General features: G+C 35.1%; 1 protein-coding gene and 1 pseudogene across 1 annotated transcript in view; one reads left to right on the top strand and one right to left on the bottom strand.

Moving 5' to 3' along the window:
• Window positions 1–21,017, top strand: part of COL19A1 (collagen type XIX alpha 1 chain) — a 311,655-nt gene that overhangs the window by 29,102 nt on the left and 261,536 nt on the right. Inside the window, exons 4-8 of the mRNA XM_088023753.1 lie at window positions 943–1,066; window positions 2,360–2,635; window positions 13,380–13,460; window positions 17,622–17,744; window positions 18,810–18,872. Coding sequence (XP_087879879.1) covers window positions 943–1,066; window positions 2,360–2,635; window positions 13,380–13,460; window positions 17,622–17,744; window positions 18,810–18,872 — 667 coding nt within the window. The remainder of the gene's footprint in view (window positions 1–942; window positions 1,067–2,359; window positions 2,636–13,379; window positions 13,461–17,621; window positions 17,745–18,809; window positions 18,873–21,017) is intronic.
• LOC148164102 (cytochrome c oxidase subunit 6B1 pseudogene) lies at window positions 84–415 on the bottom strand (annotated as a pseudogene).

The raw sequence follows: 21,017 nt of genomic DNA, 5'->3' as shown, positions 1-21,017 counted from the left end.
CTCTTTTACACATATAAGGTCTTATACTTTTCCAATGAGGATTTGTTATTAATTCAGCCAGATTCATGATCCCAGGGTGGGGATCACCATGTACCCAGGTCCCCCTTCACCAAACTGGGAGAAGGATGGAAGACAAAGTAGAGGTAGGGGGAGCCAGTTCGGATCTTCCCAGGAGATGTGCCTTCTGCCCCGTGGTTGTCCCAGGCTGACATTCAGGCTATGGGGCAGAAGGACTTGTCCACTCGCCAGTACCGTCCACACGCCAGTACCATCCACACATGGAGACATCACTTCCTTTAGCCGTGGAAGTCCGCTGTTCTGCCAGCCGTTCTTGGTCTGGTTCTGGTTCGGGGAAGCAGCGGTCAAAAGAGACAGTTTGGTAGTTCCTGATTTTGGACTTGGTGTCTTCCGCCATGGTGCGGACTCCTAAAGACTCACCTGAAGCAGCTCGCAGCTCAGTGTGACTCTCAGCAAAGACACCGGAGTCAGACCGGAAGTGGAATTAGCATTCTGTTTGCTTTTTAATGAACAATGTTACTTAAAGCAGTACAGTAAAAGGGGCGCCTGGGTGGCTCAGGTGGTTAAGCGTCTGCCCTCAGCTCAGGTCATGATCTCAGGGTCCTGGGATCGGGCCCCGCATCTTGCTCCCCGCTTGGTGGGAGGCCTGCCTCTCCCTCTCCCGCCACCGCTCCCCCTGCCTGTGCCCTCTCGCTCTCTCCGTCAAATAAATAAATAAAATCTTAAAAAAAAAAAAAAAAAGCAGTACAGTAATGGTCATTGTGAAATTTAGTAAGGGTGACTTTATAGAGAAAATTCCATTTTAGAGACTCTATTTTATTGTGATTGGAAAGAAATATCGTGTTACAAAGAACTTCATACCTAGATTTTCTTTCCTCACCATCCTCAGTGTTCTCACAATAATTCTTTGTTTTCCTTCCCCAGTAAGATATTTCCCAAAGGCCTTCCTGATGAGTACGCCATAGCAGCTATGTTTCGAATACGAAGAAGCACCAAAAAGGAACGGTGGTTCCTGTGGCAGGTTTTAAACCAACAGAATATACCACAGGTCAGGAACTGTAGAGTTGTGCTGATTTGTTTTCGCCTATGTGGTTATGCCAGGTGAATCTTGGCACAGTATGCACAAATTTGGAAGCAGATCTAGTATCTGGATTTTCGTTTAGAGGAATCATCAACAGGGACATGCAAGTATTCTCATAGGATGATCTTGCTGAGATCTGTAATATGATTCATATTTTGTCTAAAGACACTCAAATGACCCTTCTTTCAAAACTGCTTCATTGACACTAAGTCCACCTCACTAATAACTCCTTTGTCTCCTATCATTCCTGATATGTATTATTTTTAAATAATTCATTCGTTGTTTCATTTGAAAGTCTGTCATGAGTGAAGAGGTGGGATAAAAATATTGATTCCATCAATAAAAAGTTAATGAACACATGCTACATGCGAGTTAGTGACCAAGAGAAGAGATTTTTAAAAGTGTAATTCCTTTCTTAAGGAGCATAAGGTCTAAGGGGATGGCATCTAGGAGAACAATATACTAGAGCATAATCGCAGTGTGACAGGTGCAGTGGTAGAGGTAAGCTCAGAGTTGGGTGGGGACTATGGGAGCATAGAAAGGGCAGCTTCCTAAAATGGGGCACAGGGAGAAGGAACCAGGAATACTTGTGCAAGAGATGACACGGGCAGAAAGATGAGCATGCAAGGACTCCAGGTGAGGGGGGAGATGAACCTCAGTATTACTTATTGGCACTTTACATTTGTGTTTCTTTCTATACATATCCACTGAGATGTTTTTCATTTCACTGATCTTTTAATCTGTTAATACAGTCACAATTTTATGAAGGAAAGATGAACTGAATTAAGAGTATATCCTTTATGAAAAGACATTTTCTCTGCACCATGCAAATCATCAGAGTTTCAAGAAGTCAATCTCAGTTTCCATGCTAAGAGAAGTGATCCTATTCTTATTCTTTTTAAATTAAGTAACATTTAATTCTTGAATTACTCATACAGAATATATATATATATATATATATATATACATATATATATACACACTTAGATATGCCCATACATATAAATATATACCCTCAGATGTTCTCTCAAGAAAGGAACATGTTACATTCACCAGAATGCCCCATATTTAAAACATTTTTGTAGCTGGATATTTACTGTTCTTTTGTATTAACAAATCTGGTAGACACAGATATCATCTAAAACATTTTACTAAGTGCCTCAATTATACCAACATGTATCTCTAATTTTTTAATTTGTGTGCTTTAGTAATTTTGAACACTGGTTTTAAAACATTTAATGCTAATTTGCATTTTTGCAGGTTTCTATAGTAGTTGATGGTGGAAAGAAAGTGGTGGAATTTATGTTCCGAGCTCCTGAGGGAGATGTGTTGAACTACATTTTTAAAAATCGAGAACTCCGTCCTTTGTTTGATCGTCAGTGGCATAAACTTGGCATTGGTATACAATCCCGGGGCATTTCACTCTATATGGATTGTAGTTTAATTGCAAGCCAGCATATAGACGAAAAGGACCCTGTGGACCTTCGTGGAAGGACTGTTATCGCTGCACGAGCTTCCGATGGCAAGCCTGTGGACGTGAGTTGTGATGTTGGTTATGAAATAGAACTAGTAAAGTTTCTAAATTAGATACCTTATTAAAACCTTCTTCCTTTAATTACTATGTAATACATTCCCTTCTCAACACTGTTTAAATTAGCCATCAGATGTGTGAAGCATAGCTATGTATTTCCAACTGTATTTTCACATATATTATCTTCTCTCTATTTTCTTCAGCATGTGAATTTAAAAGAACTAGGTCATGCATTAAAAAATAAGATTATTACAATTAAATTCTAGTAAAAATGCACCATATGATACAAAAAGGCAGCTTGAATAAGCATATATGTTTTGAATAGAAAAGATTGGGAAAAGATGAACTTTAAATTAAATGGTCCCAGATTATCTGATGTTTCCACTCAAGAACAATAGGCTGTTTACTCATCCTCAGAATAGCAGCAGTTTCGTATTGCAGACTATTTCTCAAAAGCCTATAGTTGTTTTCAAGATTCTGTTGGACTGAAACGTAGCTACTAATTGTGTCAGTAGGTCATTTGGATGAGAACAAATGGCTAGCAATACCTTTCAGATAAAAAGGTCCTTTAAAAATCATATTTGGTGTTCAGGTGATAATAGATTTATTATTGATTTCCCTAGAGAAGAAGGCCTATAATCTTAAAAAAAAATCCTAAAATAGTGAGATATCTTTAAATTTCATGACTTCAGACTTTCTTATAGGTAGAATGATGAGAAAACCCATAAAAATTACCTGAATGCAGGTCACCAATAGGAATTGCTAATGCATGTTCAGTTTTTTTTTTCAAAAGTACAATTCTGTACAAATACATATTGGGGCAGTGTATTTTTTCTAAATGCCCCTGTGGAAGGAATCATGATAGACAGAAGATTAATAGATGGATAAATATAGTATATGTATAAATATATATTCAATAAAATATTTTTAAACTATCTTCTCTTAGAAACAATGAACAAATCAGTGAGAATGCCATAACTAGGGCTCAGTGATGATCAGCAAAATAGGCCAGAGTAGGAAAAACCAATCATGGAGGCAAGACATCATGGCACTGTGGAGAGTGAGCTGGTTTGGGAATCAGACAGACGGGGTTGTAAATCTTAGCTCATCTACTTAACTGTAATTATCTGCTAATTTATCTTGTTAGCTGTTAATTTATCTGAGTCTCAGTATCCTCAGTTAAAAAGTAGTGTTGGTAGAGTTACCTAGTTACAGTTGTATAGAGCATGTGCAGTAATGCCTAGTATGTGGTTAGTTCCCTGTATATTCATTTATTTATTCAGGACCAAACACTCCGTCAACCTTGGCCTGAGAGAATGGAAAAAAAAAAAAATCCTGTTTGTCTTAGAGATCTTGAAGGCTAATGGAAGGATCAAAGTCTGTATCGGTAAATGGAGTCTGCCAATAATAACAGTATTAATTATAACACAACAATACTAGACAGACCTTTCAGAAAGTTCTCTCCAAAGGCAAGGGAAGACGTGGAGACCAACAGTTAGAACATCAAAGATGTAACTTTCAGCAGTAGGTGGAGTGTAGGTAGATAGGGAGTCAATTCAAGGAATTCTAACAACAGTATGGGAGAGTGGCACCTGCTACAAGTACTAAAGTTTGGGACTGGAGTTTGGGATTGGAACCTCTTATAAGACTAGTGAGAGCAAAGTGGGCTCTCTTTCAAGGACTGAAAGAACTAAGCACATACTGAAATAAATTCAGAACCTTTGTGGGGAGATGGCAGTGAGAGAGGAATTACTTATTGCAAGAGCAGGGTTCAGGCTCAGAGCTCACCCTCTGAAGGTTGAAGGTTGTGTCCTGTGTCTCATTAACTTCTCACCCAAGAAAAGAATTGAACCCAGAACCTGGGGCTGAAAAATATCAGGCATGTCCTCTAAAAAGACACAATGTAAAAATTATAATGTTACAATCATTTCATAGTTTAGTGAGGTATCTTACTTTATTTGAGGGTAAAATTAAAGCCATAACCAAAATGAGGAGACAGAGGAATATGTTCCAAATGAAAGAACAGCACAAGATGACAGCAAGAGACCTAAATGAAATAGAGATAAGTAATATGCCTGATAAAGAATTTGAAGTAATGGTGATAAAGATAAAGATACTCACTGGACTTGAGAAAAGAGTGGAAAACCTCACTGAGACCCTTAACAAAGAGATAGAAAACATAAAAAAGAATGAATCAGAGATGAAGAGCTCAATAACTTAAATTAAAAATACATTAGATGGAATAAACTCTAACTAGAGGAAGTAAAAGAAAGGATCAGTGACCTAGAGGACAGAGTAATGGAAAGCAATCAAACTGAACAGGACTTAGGGAACTCAGTAACATCATCAAGCATAATGATATTTACATTATAGGGATTCCAGAAGGGGGAGAGAAAAGGGGACAAGAAATTTATTTGAAGAAATAATAGCTGAAAATTTCCTGAATCTGGGGAAAGAAACAGAAATCCAGATCAAGGAGACACAGAGAGTGCCCAGCAAAATCAACCCAAGGAGGTCCACACCAAGACACTTCATAATTAAAATCATAATTAAAATGGCAAAATTAGTGATAATGAGAGAATTTTAAAAGCAGCAAGAGAAAATAGTTACATACAAGGGAAATCCCATAAGGCTGTCAGCTGATTTTTCAGCAGAAACTTTGCAGGCTAGAAGAGAGTGGCATGATTATATATATATGTATATATATATATATTCAAAGTGTGGAAAGAAAACCCTGCAGCCAAGAATATGCTATCGAGCAAGGCTATCATTCAGACTAGAAGGAGAGATAAAGAGTTGCCTAAACAAACAAAAGGTAAAGGAATTCATGACCACAAAACCAGCCCTATAAGAGAGAATGAATGGAAAGGAAAGAGCATAAGTAGGAGCAGGAAAAGGAGAAAACACAAAAGCAGTAAAATCAATTATATCTATGAAAATCAGTCAAGGGATTCACAAAATAAAAGGATGTAAAGTATAACACCATATACCTAAAAAGTGAGGGAGAAAAGAGTAAAGAATGGGTTCAAACATAAACAACCATCAACTTAATATAGATTGTTATATGCATAATATGTTATATACAAACCTAATAGTAACCACAAACCACAAATCAAAAACCACTAATAGATATGCAAAAAATAAAGAGAAAGGAATCCATGTATATCACTAAAGAAAGCCAGCAAACTGAGAGAGAATAAAGAAAGAGAAGAAAGGAACAGAGAACTACAAAAACAATCATAAAACAAGTAACAAAATGCAGATAAAAACATTACAAAAGAAGAGATCAAGGTAATGCTCATTTCAGACCTAAAGACACGTGCATATTGAAAATGGGAAGGAATGGAAAAGCATTTATCATGCAAACAGAAGTGAAAAAAAAGATAGCAATATTTATATCAGACAAATTAGATTTTAAAACAAAGAATGTAACAAGAGACAAAGAAGGACACTATATAATTACAAAAGGAACAATCCAACAAGAAGATATAGCAACTGTAAATATTTATGTACCCAATTATGGGAGATCCCAAATACATAAAGCAGCTCATCACAAATATAAAGGAAGTAATTGCTAGTAATACAATAATAATAGGGAATGTTAATGCCCCACTTTCTGTTTGGATGAGTAGATCATCCAAACAGAAAATTAACAAGGCTTTGAATGACACATTGGACCTGATAAATCTAATAGATATATTCAGAACATTCCATCCTAAAATAGCAGAATACACATTCTTTTCAAGTGCACATGGAACATTCTCCAAAATAGATCACATATTAGGCCACAAAACAAATCTCAGCAAATTAAAAAAGATCAAAATCATACCATACATCTTTTCCTACCACAGTGCTATGAAACTAGAAATCAACCACAAGAAAAAATATGGAAAAACACAAATACATGAAGGTTAAATAACATGCTACTGAAAATGAATGGGTCAACCAAAAAGTCAAAGAGGAAATTAAAAAATACATGGAGACAAATGAAAATGAAAACACAACAGTCTAAAATCTTTGCAATGCAGCAAAGCAGTTCTAAGAGGGAAGTTTATAGCAGTGCAGGCCTATCTCAAGAAGCAAGAGAAATCCCAAATAAACAACTGAATCTTACACCTAAAGGATCTAGAAAAAGAACAAACAAAACAAAAAGCAGCAAAAGGAAGAAAATAATAAATATTAGAGCAGAAATACATGAAATAGAAACTAAAAAAAAAAAAAATAGAACAGATCAATGAAACCAGGAGCTAGTTCTTGGAAAAGAGCAACAGAATTGATAAACTTCTAGCCACACTCATAAAAAAGAGAGAGACAGAGAGAGAGAGAGAGAAGACTCAAATAAACAAAATCAAATGAAAAAGGAGAAATAAAAACTGACAGCACAGAAATACAAACGATTGTAAGAGAATATTATGAAGAATCATATGCCACAAATTGGACAACCTAGAAGAAATCAATAAATTCCTAGAAACCTATAACTCCCAAAACTGAAGCAGGAATAGAATATTTGAATAGACCAGTTACCAGCAATGAAATTGAAACAGTTATCAAGAAACTCCCCCCCAAAAGTCCAGGCCCAGACTGCTTTACAGGTGAATTCTACCAAGCATTTAAAGAGTTAATACTGTCTCTTCTCTAACTATGGCAAGAAACAAAAGAGGAAAGAAATCTTCCAAATTCATTCTATGAGAGCAGTACCCTAAAACCAAAAGCAGATAAAGACTTTACAAAAGAAGAGATCAAGCTAATGCTGGCCTTAGAGAACAAGTTTGGAAGTTTTCCTTCCATTTCTATTTTTTGAAACAGCTTCAGTAGAATAGGTATTTTTTCTTATTTAAATGTTTGGTAGAATTCCCCAGGGAAGCCATCTGGCCCTGGACTCTTGTTTTTTGGGAGGTTTTTGATTACTGCTTCAATTTCCTTGCTTGTTATTGGTCTGTTCAGATTTTCTACCTCTTCCTATTTCAGTCTTGGTAGTTAATAAGTTTCCAGAAATGGACCATCAACTCTATAGTCAACTAATCTTTGACAAAGCAGGAAAGAATATCCAATGGAAAAAAGACAGTCTCTTCAATAAATGGTGCTGGGAAAATTGGACAGCCACATGCAGAAGAATGAAACTCGACCATTCTCTTACACCAAACAAAAAGATAAACTCAAAATGGATGAAAGACCTAAATGTGAGACAGGAATCCATCAAAATCCTAGAGGAGAACACAGACAGTAACCTCTTTGACCTCAGCCAAAGCAACTTCTTGCAAGACACATCTCTAAAGGTAAGGGAAACAAGAGCAAAAATGAACTATTGGGACTTCATCAAAATAAGAAGCTTCTGCACAGCAAAGGAACAGTCAACAAAACTGAAAGGCAACCTATGGAATGGGAGAAGATATTTGCAAATGACATAACAGATAAAGGGCCAGTTATCCAAGATCTATAAAGAACTTATCAAACTCAACACTCAAAAAACAAATAATCCAATCAAGAAATGGGCAGAAGACATGAGCAGACACTTCTCCAAAGAATACATCCAAATGGCCAACAGACACATGAAAAAATGCTCCACATCACTTGCCATCAGGGAAATATAAATCAAAACCACAATGAGATACCACCTTACACCAGCTAGAACGGCTAAAACTAACAAGACAGGGAACAACAAATGTTGGCGAAGATATGAAGAATGGGGAACCCTCTTACACTGTTGGTGGGAATGCAAGCTGATACAGCCACTCTAGGAACAGTATGGAGGTTCCTCAAGACGTTAAAAACAGAGCTACCCCTTGACCCAGGAATTGCACTACTGGATATTTACCCCAAAGATACAGATACAGTGAAAAGAAGGGGCACATGCATCCCAATGTTCATAGCAGCAATGTCCACAATAGCCAAACTGTGGAAGGAGCCAAGATGCCCTTCAACAGATGAATGGATAAAGAAGATGTGGTTCATATATACAATGGAATATTACTCAGCCATCAGAAAGGATGAATACCCAACTTTTACATCAACATGGATGGGACTGGAGGAGATTATGCTAAGTGAAATAAGTCAAGCAGAGAAAGACAATTATCATCTGGTTTCACTCATATGTAGAATATAAGGAATAGCATGGAGGATCATAGGGGAAGGGAGGGAAAACTGAGTGGGAAGAAATCAGAGAGGGAAATAAACTGAGGGTTGCAGAAAGGGAGGTGGGGGGGATGGGGTAAGTGGGTGATAGGCATTAAGGAGGGCACATGATGTGATGAGCACTGGGTGTTATATGCAACTAATGAATCATTGAACACTACATCAAAAACTAATGATGTACATATGTTGGCTAATTGAATTTAAATTTAAAAAATTAAAAAAAAGAACTACAGGCCAATATCTCTGATGAACATAAATAGAAAAATCCTCAAAATCATTCACCACAATCAAGTGGGATTTATACCTGGGATGCAAGGGTGTTTCAATATTTGCAAATCAATCAATGTGATACATCACATCAACAATAGAAAGGATAAAAAACTTATGATCATTTTAATAGATGCAGAAAAAGCATTTGGTAAAGTACAACATCCATTCATGATAAAAACCCTCAACAAAGTAGGTTTAGAAGGAACATACCTCAACATAATAAAGGCCATATATGACAAACCCACCTTGTACTTCATGCTTAATGGTGAAAAATTGAGAGCTTTTCCTCTAATTTCAGGAACAACACAAAGCTGTCTAGTCTTACCACTTTTATCAACATAGTTCTGGAAGTCCTAGCTACAGTAATCAGACAAGAAGAAAGAATAAAAAGCATTCAAATTGGTAAGGAACAAGTAAAACATTCACTATTTGCAGATGACATGATACCCTATATAGAAAACCCCAACCACTCCACCAAGAATCTGCTAGAACTGATAAATGAATTCAGTATGGTTACAGGATACAAAATCAAGATATAGAAATCCGTTGCATTTCTGTATGTAAATAATGAAGTAGCCGACAGAGAAATTAAAAAAACAATCCCATTTACACTTGCACCAAAATAATAAAATTCCTAGGAATCAAGCAAGAAGGTGAAAGACCTGAACTCTGAAAACTATAAAACACTGATGAAAGAAATTGAAGATAATCCAAACGAATGGAAAGATATTCCATGGTCATGGATTGGGAGAAGACATATTTTTAATTCCATACTACCGAAAGCAATCTGCAGATTTAATGCAATCCCTGTCAAAATACCAATAACATTTTTAACAGAACTAGAACAAATAATCCTAAAATTTGTGTGGAAACACAAAAGTCCCTGAATACTCAAAACAATCTTGAAAAAGAAGAACAAAACTGGAGGTTATCACAATCCCAGGTTTCAAGATATACTACAAAGCCGTAGTAATAAAAAAAAGTTTGGTACTGGCACAAAAATAGAGACATAGATCAATAGACTAGAATAAAAAGCCCAGAAATAAACCCACAATTATATGGTCAATTAATCTTCAACAAAGAGGCAAGAATATGCAATGGGAAAAAGACAACCTCTTCAACAAATGGTGTTGGGAAAACTGGCCAACCACAGGCAAAAGAATGAAATTGAACCACTTTCTTAAACCATACATAAAAATAAACTAAAAATGGATTAGGATCTAAATGTGAGACCTGAAACAATAAAAATCCTAGAAGAGACCACAGGCAGTAATTTCTTCTTCTGGAGCAACTTTTTTCTAGATAGGTCTTCTGAGGCAAGAGAAACAGAAGCAAAAATAAACTATTGTGATTTCATTTATTAAAAAAAAGCTTTTGCACAACAAAGGAAACCATCAACAAAACTCAAAGACAGCCTACTGAATGGGAGTAGATATTTGCAAATGACATATCTGATAAAGGGTTAGTATCCAAAATACATAAATAACTTATCAGACTCAACACCCAAAAAACAAATAATCCAATTTAAAAAAATGGGCAGAAGATACGAACAGACATTTCTCCAAAGAAGACATACAGATGGCCAACAGACACATAAAAAGTTGCTCAACATCACTCATCATCAGGGAAATGCAAATCAAAACCACAAGGTGATATCACTTCACGCCTGTCAGAATCACTAAATTAAAAAACACAAGAAACCACATGTGTTGGTAAGGATGCCAAGAAAAAGGAACCCTTGTACACTGTTGGTGGAAATGCAAACTCATGCAGCCACTGAGGAAAACAGTATGGAGGTTCTTTAAAAAATTAAGGGAACTAATATATATGTATATAACTAATATATAATATATATAATTATTTTATAATATATTATATATTATAAATTATATTTATATGTAATATACATATATTATATAGGAACCATATATATAATGAAATATTATTCAGCCATAAAAAAGAATGAAATCTTGGCATTCACTACAACAGGGATGGATCTAGAGAGTATAATGCCAAGTGAAATAAGCCAGTCAGAGGAAGACAAATACCATATGATCTCACTCATATGTAAAATTTAAGAAACAAAACAATAAAGGAAAAAAGAGATAAACTAAGAAACAGACTCTTAACTATAGAAAAGAAATTGATAGTTATCAGAGGGGTGGTGAGTGGGTGATAAGTGAAATAGGTGAAGGGCATTAATAGTACATTTATCACGATAAACACTGAGTAAAGTATAGAATTGTTGAATTACTATATTGTACATCTGAAACTAATACAACACTGTATGTTAACTATACTAGAATTAAAATGTAAAAAACTAAATGAAAAAAAGACAAAACTTAAAAAAATTAAAGCCATATTATGATGCAGCTTATTTATGAGATAGTGTTTCAGTTAAGCAAATAAAATACATATTTTATTCTATAAAGATTCTTGGTCCTACTAAAAGTTTAAGTAGACTAATTTTTCATCATCTCCATGCAAGCTCTGTGATTCATAAGATCTGTTGTAATGTGAAAATGTTTTATTTACTCTGGATGTATGTTATTGAAAAAAATTCTAATAATTTATTTTATGTATACTACCTAGTTACTTTTGTGAGAAAGAAATAGGTGACAAAACTGTATAAAGGATTTTTTTTTAACAAATTCTGTGTGACAAGAGCCAGTATAGACTTGGCCCTAAACATTGTCCTCATAAAGCACTGTGTCAGTGAAGGATTCCAGAGTAACTAATGAATAAGAAAGCATCATTAAACTAGGATTGTAGTTTCAATGTCATGGTACTTGATTAGTTGCTAATCCATCAAAAATTGATCATCTATCTTCAGTTAACTAAAATAATTCATATAAAGGGCCTAGTACAATGGATGGTACATAATCAAATTTTAATATTTACTGACTATTTTGGTAACAATGATAATGTTAAATTAGTTTTCGTTAAGAAGAATATTCATTAATTGGAGTCCCCATTCTTCATTCTATATAATGGATATGTTACTACATGGTGTTTCATTCAACTATGTAAGATAGTGTATTTAAATTTTATAAACAAAAGTTAATTTCAATACCTTGCAAAAAGTTATAGAAAATAAATAAGTTTCATTTTCTCTCAGAATTTTGCATTGGCTGCAAATCTTAGGCTGCTCATGAATTCAGAAGATGTCTGGATTTCTTAACACTTTCTATGAGCTGAATTGATTTTGTTCATCTCAGTACACTGTAGAGTAATAGTTACAGCCTTTTTTTTTTTTTTTTGCCTTTTTTGCTTTTTTTGGTGTTGGGTAGAGTTTTAGAACTCACTGAAGATATCTGCTTTCCATTATGGTAGGATTAATTATTGTAATACAACAGTTGGATCTTTCTATAGAACATACTTATTGACATCAAAGTAATACATAATCTCGCTCTGTAATACTGGGAGACAGAGGAAGAGGTGGAGAGAGGCAAAGAGAGAAGGGCAGGCAGGAGGAGGAGAGGAGAGAGGGAAGAGTTTGTTCCTGACCTATGTGATATGTGACATCATTGTACGATGAATTATTAATTAAATTATTAAATTTGCAACCACAAAGTAACTTAAAATAGACAATTTACACATCTATCCTATTTAATTTTTTTCAGTGGTCTGGAGTATTTATTTCTCACATGGTTGCTTAATCTTGCATTTAACAGCATGATTGTACTTTTTTGAATCACTTTTTATTTCACGTCCAATGCCAAAAAAATATGAATCTGCTAAGCAAATAGAAGGAATTCATTATTTTTGTAAAAAGATTGTGAGTATTGCTCAGGGTTATCCCAATATAGTATAAAATCCATAGATATCAGACAGAATCCATGAAATATAGATGAAAACTAAATACTATTTTTTTCCTCTTATTGAGAAGTGAGCTTCTGTTTCAGTGCCTCAAATAAGAGCTCTGGAACTACTGGGAAAGCCTTTTCCATCGTGTGTTCATACCTTTGACTTTACTTTTTCTCCACAATTTTTTACTTTGAAATATTTCTCATATGTGGGCATACTTTCTTACAATGTGTAACAATACCTCTCTTTAATTAAATACTTCTTTTTTTGTATGAAATAAGTAGCAAAGATTTGCAGTTGCTTTCATTACCTGATTTCCTTTATCTAGAGATCTATCTCAATAATTGAATCCATGTCTCTTTTTCACATGGTCCATAAAATCATGAATCCTAAATTAAATAAAAACATTAAAAATATCTACCAATAATTTATTTGTATTAGCTTCTTTTATCTTTCCAGTTAAGTTACCACAGTTCTTAAGTGCCTAAATGTGACTTTCAAGAAAACTAATGATGTGTCTTATTACTACTTTTTTAATAGATTGAACTTCACCAATTTAAAATCTACTGTAACTCAAACTTCCTAGCTCAAGAAACATGTTGTGAAATATCAGATACTAAGGTAAGTTAATTTTTTTGGCTTGTGAAGAATATAGAATGCCAGTTGCCTAGTCTGTAGAGTGCACATGTAGGACAGCACTGAATATCTTCTGTGAACCCGGTGAGTAATTTGTTCCAAGTAAGAGACCCCTCATAGCGCTCTCACATAGTTTCTTTACACAATTTGAATCCCAGTGTTTTGTGTTGAACTTTGGGAATGGTATGTCCTCACTTTGGACTCAGCATAAATAAGAGAGAATTTATGACTTTCTCCCTGAACTGTGTTCTGACAGTAGCATCATTATTTTCCAGGGGCAGAGATTTTTAAATCTGTGATCATACCTTATTCTTACTCATTTTCTTCTTCTAGCCTGTCATCCATCCTGGATAGTTTTCTTTTGTGATAGATTTTTTAAAAACATTTTATTTAGTTGAGAGAGAGAGAGAGAGAATGCACAGAGGGGAGGGGCAGAAGGAGAGGAACAAGCAGGCTCTGCACTGAGCAGGGAGCCCGATGTGGAGCTTGATCCCAGGACCCTGGGATCATGACCTGAGCCGAAGGCAGACATTTAACCGACTGAGTCACCCAGTCACCCTCTGATAGACTTTTCATCTTCCTTTTCCCTGTTACTGACCTGGTCCACCTTTATCTCATGCCTAGATTGTTGCATTATCATGTCAACTGCTTTCCCCGTCTCTAGACCTTTTCCTTTCCAGCATAACCAGAGTAAGTCTCTGAATCATTGCTTTGTATATGCATTTACTTTTTCTCACTAAACATTAATTATTCAAAAACATTGATCTTCTAGACATTGTGCTAAAAAACAAGGCAATAACAGACATGAATAAGGCACATTCCCTGCCCTCTATTCATCTCTTCCTCAAAGCCTTTGGTCATTCCCTTTTGGCAACAAAACATAAACTCAATTACTTAGCCTCCATTCTTAATATTCCCAACCTAACTGTACAATTGTTGCTTTCTTATACCAATCTTCCATTTAAAAAAAATTCAGTACTTTTCCTATCTCTCATTATAATGGTCATATATGCTATCTTATATTATTAAATTTAGTTGTATTTGTTTTTAATTTATTCAACTGCATTTTAAACTCATTGAGGGGAGTTATACTTTCATGCTCTTCTTTTTAATTCCTAGTGCTTTGTTTGTAGAAGATAGTCAAAACATTGTTTCTTGACTTGTTGACTTATCAACTATTAAAGGAGGCAGATGGTACAAAAAGGTGTTTAAAAGGGACTAACTCAATAAAATTTTATAGAAAAAACATATGAAAAGTAAAAGGTGAAAACATTTTTGTTTGCATTTTAGATTTCCCAGAAGTTTTATACTTGCCATCCAATATGAAAATTTTATTGCTAGTTTAGTAATTCAAAAATATTTTTAACTTCTGTCACTCACTGTGGGTAGTAGAATAATAATGTGACTGATTCAAAGCATAGCTAAGTTTCTCAAAATTATTTGTTTTGCTTATGTAAAAGTTGGTTTTATAAAGCATATCGCCAACCCAGTTTATGGCTCTCATTCCAAGTAAAATGAAAGCCAGCCAAATATTTTTCTATAAATATCTAAAAAGATAATTTATAATGTCAATCTACAGACTTGAAATACCTATACTTCCTGGAGCCACGTATTTAAATTTTGAAGATGTTAATTCTCCAAAAGTTTTTTTTTAATTAATTATTCCCTTAGGATGTAAGAGCTCTTAAACTAATAATTTTTCCTGGTTGAAAAGTAACATAACAATGTTTTGATATATCTAAATACTGTATTTTTGACCAGTACTTTTTACTCTGTATCATCACATAATAGACATTTTTAATTCAAGTTATGAGAAAATCGTTTAAGGAAGTATAGGTGATGGATTTGATGGAGTGGTTTGATTATTAAAAGCAATAACATAGCCTCACAAATCATGGAAGAAAAATTAATCATATCTTAAAAAGATTATTTAGGAGTAAAATTGTGGAAAATAAGGTAGGAATTCATCTTTGACTAAGGAAAAAATAACAAAAGCCTGCTTATTTTCCTGCTGATAATTATTTGAAGGGACATCACCATTCTGTTAATGAGTGGCGGAAAATAGAAACATGCTACATTTTACAAATGGAAGTGTATAGCTTGAAAGATAAATAATTATATGAAAACCATTTAAGTGCATCTGTTATAATTCTGACACAAACTTTTTTTTGAAAAATGTGTTGAATTCAGAAAATTTTAATGTGCTTGTTTAAAAATGTAACTTTATCCTGGAATTTCAAATTAGACATGTTTCTTGTAGTTAATACTTTATAGCATGGTCAAGGGTGAAATTTATTCAAGATCATGTGTAAATATACTTCTGTTCTTCTATTAATTAGATTTTCTATTTCTGTAAAGTTTCATGACTACAGACATAGACAGAAGAAGAAAATCAGCAACATTTGTTGAAAATAAATGAGAAATGTGATTAAAATTTGTAGGGCCAATTAACTAAATATGCATCAAATCAAAACCAGAGGTTTTATGAAGGGAAGAGTCCTTACTTTGTACATTTTTATGTTCCCTTTAGGCACTTTTTGGAGAGTGTGGAAAGTTTTATAGTGAATCCTGAGACATACTTTTTTAAAGTCATTTAAATCCCCAATTTAATATAGTAAATTAGTTATCCAGACCAAAATTATGAACTCAAATTTGGTCTTGGTCATCTAAGTGGTAACTGGTAGAGCCGGAAGTCGCTGGAAAATCATATCAAATTATATGAGATAAATGGACTATTCTGTTGATAATCACATTTCATTCTAATATGACTTTTAGACTTGTGGACTTGGAAATTTACTAAGATAACAGAATAGCCAATTATTAAATCTGGAGAGAGTAAATGTGATAGACCTAGGGTGGACACAGAAAACTAGTCCCAGTGTTTCTTCTGGGTGTTATTTTTCTTACAGTTTTTGTTGTTTTCACAAGCATTAGAGTGCTACCCATTTTTTTCAAAAGAATTTTTTGTTTTAAAAAACAGTCAGTTAAGTGTCTGCCTTGGGCTCAGGTCATGATCCCAGGGTCCTGGGATTGAGCCCCACATCGAGCTCCCTGCTTGGCGGGGAGCATACTTCTCCCTCTCCCTCTGCTGCTCCCCCTGCTTGTGCTCTCTCTCTCTCTCTCTGTCAAATAAATAAATAAAATCTTTTAAAAAAAATTATGTATGTTTATTATAGAAAACTTGGAAAATACAGCCAAATTCAAAGAAGGAAGTAATTATCAATGGTAGTCTCACCATAATAAATAACCGCTGACAATCTTTCAGTTTTGTATCCTGACAATACTTTTTCAAGCCTATATGATTTGTAGCATACAAAGTAATGTCTGAACTCTTTCCCCTAAATTGAAAATTCAGAGTTATGAAATTGTAAGTTTATAAAATTACAAATTCACAGTTACAGACTGTGGTGAGGAGCCTGGTAAATGATGTGGAGAGGAAGGGATGTATTTATTTATCCTCCCCGTCTGGATTTATTTTTGAGAGAAAAAAAGTTCATTGCTTTGTAACTAAGTTTCACTTCATGTTATCCCACATGTTCTGAACCCACTGCTTAAGTATAAAATTCACCACTTGGTGAATTTTTGGTTTTGATTTGATAGTCTTTTACAATGGAGACATTTTAATAACTTTAAAGGACAATGGACTTTAAAGACCAAGACTAGTATATACTTTAATTAAATCTATACCATCGTAGAGTGTAAAAAGAATTTATTTTCTACTTTTACAAGCCTTTACAATCATCTTGAAGTAAACGATGTTCTAAAAGTTCACGTTGCTTGCTTTTATTTTAAAATTTTGTTCCACAAACACGTACACAGATGTAATATGTATAACTATTTTATTATAACAAGACAGTTATTGTTTGATATTACTGTACTCATCATAAAGTCATTTATAATAGCTTTAGACTTCCTCAACAAACCAACATTTTAGCACATTTTTAACATGTTGTCAGTGTAATAAAACACATCGGGGGCCTAGTGAAAGAGCAAAGGCATTACAAACTTTCACATACTAGTGTCAACTTCTGTCTCATTAGAAGGCAGTTCTTACAGGCAAGTTGAGTCATCCCTAGTTTGGTGGGAGCCAGTATTCAGGATGTTAGAATGTTTGGAATTGACCCTAATCATTTTTCTGGGTTTTAGTGTCCAGAGAATGGCTATGGAAGTGCTGCGTCATCATTGTTACCTGCTCACACCAGCAAAATGTCTGCCTATCTCCCAGCAAAGCAGGAACTTCAAGACCGGTGCCAGTGCATTCCAAACAAGGTTTGCTAGTTTCAATCTATGCCCACTGAAAAGCCACTACACAAAGTGAGCCAAGCCCCTTGGATGTGGCCCTGGTGCACAGAATGTGTCTTGACCTTTAGGGCTATTTGAATCAAATACATAAGCCACTCCATCACTGGGGTAGATTAAGAGAAGGGAAGTGGGAGTAGGATTTCCTGGATTTTTTTTCTGGATGGTTCTAAAGCCATCAGACTTTCTTTCCAGGCTGTGAAATATAATGGATAGAAAGTAAAGGGGAGACCCACCTATACAACAGACAAATATCGAGTACTTAGCATGTGCTGGGAATACGCTTCCGTTCTGGGAATTCACAGTTGAAGAAAACAATGCCTGCTCTTTAACACATACACAAAGATACTCTATATAATATTTCTTTGTTGTGTACTGATACTGTAGGAAATAGGCAGAAAATATTACTTAAAGAATTTGCTTCACTTGTACCAGTATGGTCCCCTGGTCAGGAAGAGTGGTCCCATGGACCTATATAAACTTCTTTTATGAATGTTAATGGCAGTCATGAGGCTGTGCTACAAGGAGGCTTAGTGATTTCTTGATGGTGGTTTTCCTCTATGCCCATACCTGAGGAAAGGAAAGAGGGAAAGAAAAAACTAGCCCTGGTTCCTAGAGCAGAATGTTCCTTAGTACCGCAACTTACTACATGCCCTTAGAGACAACACATTCAGCTACCACTTTACTCCTGGCTGGACGAGTAGATATAGGGGTGAGGTAAAAGTTTAGAGGAACATTACATTTCTTCTAGCGACCAATACTATATCATAAGCTCCATGAGAAAGGCAAGTACAAGGTGCTGGGGGCATAGAGGAGCATCATGTGTCCCATTCCATGGAAAGTCTCATGGAGGAGATGGTATTTGGAAGAGGGAGAGTACTGAACCTCCTGAGCAAGGGAAGGGCATTATAGCAGAGGGACCAACATCAGCTCAAAGGAGAGTAAAGCTTTATCCTACTATTGTCACCTTCATATTTATAAACTTTAGCTCAATGTGACAGAATGTTTGATAACACAGAATTCATTTTTGTTCAGGGAGAAGCAGGATTGCCAGGAACTCCAGGCTCACCTGGTCAGAAAGGGGATAAAGGAGAACAGGTAAGATACTTCAAAACACTGTCAGGATGAAAGTGGATTTGTTCAAAAGTGACTAAAAAATGCATCCATTTATGCTAAGCGAAATAAGTCAATCAGAGAAAGACATGTATCATATGATCTCATTGATATGAGGAATTCTTAACCTCAGGAAACAAACTGAGAGTTGCTGGAGTGGTGGGGGGGTGGGAGGGATGGGGTGGCTGGGTGATAGACATTGGGGAGGGTATGTGCTATGGTGAGTGCTGTGAATTGTGTAAGACTGTTGAATCACAGACCTGTACCTCCGAAACAAATAATACATTATATGTTAAAAAAAAAGAAGAAAGTAGGAAGGGTGAAATGAAGGAGGGGAAATTGGAGGGGAGACGAACCTTGAGAGACTATGGACTCTGAGAAACAAACTGAGGGTTCTAGAGGGAAGAGGGGTGGGGGGATGGGTTAGCCTGGTGATGGGTATTAAAGAGGGCATGTACTGCATGGAGCACTGGGTGTTATATGCAAACAATGAATCATGGAACACTACATTAAAAACTCATGATGATTGATGTATGGTGATTAACATAACATAATAAAATAAAATTTTAAAAATGCATCCATTTTATATCTCTATGTCCCATACAAATGCACATTTCCATTAAAGGCTATTAAGGACTATATTTAAATGCTGATGGCTGAAATAAGGAAGACTGTATCAGCATTCAAATCTGCTTTTGAGTTCCTATAGGAACTAAAATTTGAAAACATGTAGAAACCCAAATCTTTGTGTCTATAAACTTTAAGCACGATTGTGAAGCAAGAAAGTTTATTTTTAGTTGTGCCCTAGACTTCTCTAGCATTCTATTCTCCAAATACTTCAACTCTTATTTCTCTTGTGTGCTGATGGATCCCCACAAAGATTCTTTTTTAGCTTCCTATCATTTGTTTGCTTATTTATCTATTTATTTTATTTTTAAATAAAATTTTACTCCCTTTACCTATTTCTCCAACCTCCACTCCCTACCTCTGGCAACCACCAATCTGTCCTCTGTATCTATGAGCTTGATTTTCTTTTTTTCTTCTTTCTTTTCTCTTTCTTTCTCTTCTCTTCTCTTCTCTGCTCTCCCTCCCCCTCTCTCCCCCTTTCTTGCTCCCTCTCTCCCTACCGCTCTCCCTATGCCCCTCCCTCTCTCCTTCCCTCTCTCCCTCTTCCTCCCCCTCTCTCTCTCTTTCTTTCTCTTCTTCCCTCCACATATAAGAGAGATCATATAGTATTGGTTTTTCACTGTCTGGCTTATTTCACATACTATTAATGCCTTTGAGGTCCATCCGTGTTGTCATAAATGGCAAGATTTTATTCTTTTTTATGGCTGAATAATATTTCAGTGTGTGTATGCGTGTATGTGTGTGTGTGTGTATCACATCTCCTTTATCCATTCATTCATTGATGGACATTTAAATTATTCCCATACCTTGGCTACTGTAGATAATGCTGCAATTAATGTGGAGGTGCATATATCTTTTCGAGTCAATGTTTTTATTTTCTTCAGATAAATACTCACAAGTGGAATTGCTGGATTAATTTTTTAGAGAATGTCCATACTGTTTTCCATAATGGCTTTACAGTTTACATTCCCACCATCAATGCTGAAGGTTTCTCTCTCTCCACATCCTTATGAACACTTGTTATTACTTGTATTTTTAATGATAGCTGTTCTAACAGATGTGAGGTGATATCTTATTATGGTTTTGATTTGTTATTTCCTTGAAGATCAATGATGTTGAGCATCTTTTCATGTACCAGTTAGTCATCTATATGTCTTCTTTGAAAAACATATCTATTCAGGTCTTCTGCCCATTTTTTAATTGGATTTTTAATTTTTTTTACAATTGAATTGTATGAGTTCTTTCTATATTTTGGATATTATCCCCTTATCAGATATGTGATTTCCATATTTTTTTTTTCCATTCAGTCTATTGTCTTTTCATTTCTGGATGGTTTCCTTTGCTGTGCAGAAGCTTTTTTGTATGGTATAGTTCAACTTGTTTATTTTTCCTTTTGGTGTCAGATTTAAAAAAGATCACCAAGACCTATGTCAAGGAGCTTAGTGCCTATGTTTTCTTCTAGGAGTTTTATGGTTTCAGATCTTATATTCAGGTCTTTAATCT

Source organism: Eumetopias jubatus, unplaced genomic scaffold, assembly GCF_037043125.1.
Source record: "Eumetopias jubatus isolate StellerSeaLion01/CBP00866 unplaced genomic scaffold, mEumJub1_p1.0 scaffold_6, whole genome shotgun sequence".
Taxonomy (NCBI): domain Eukaryota; kingdom Metazoa; phylum Chordata; class Mammalia; order Carnivora; family Otariidae; genus Eumetopias; species Eumetopias jubatus.
The sequence above is the reverse complement of the archived record's forward strand: the minus strand, read 5'-3'. Positions and strand labels throughout refer to the sequence as shown.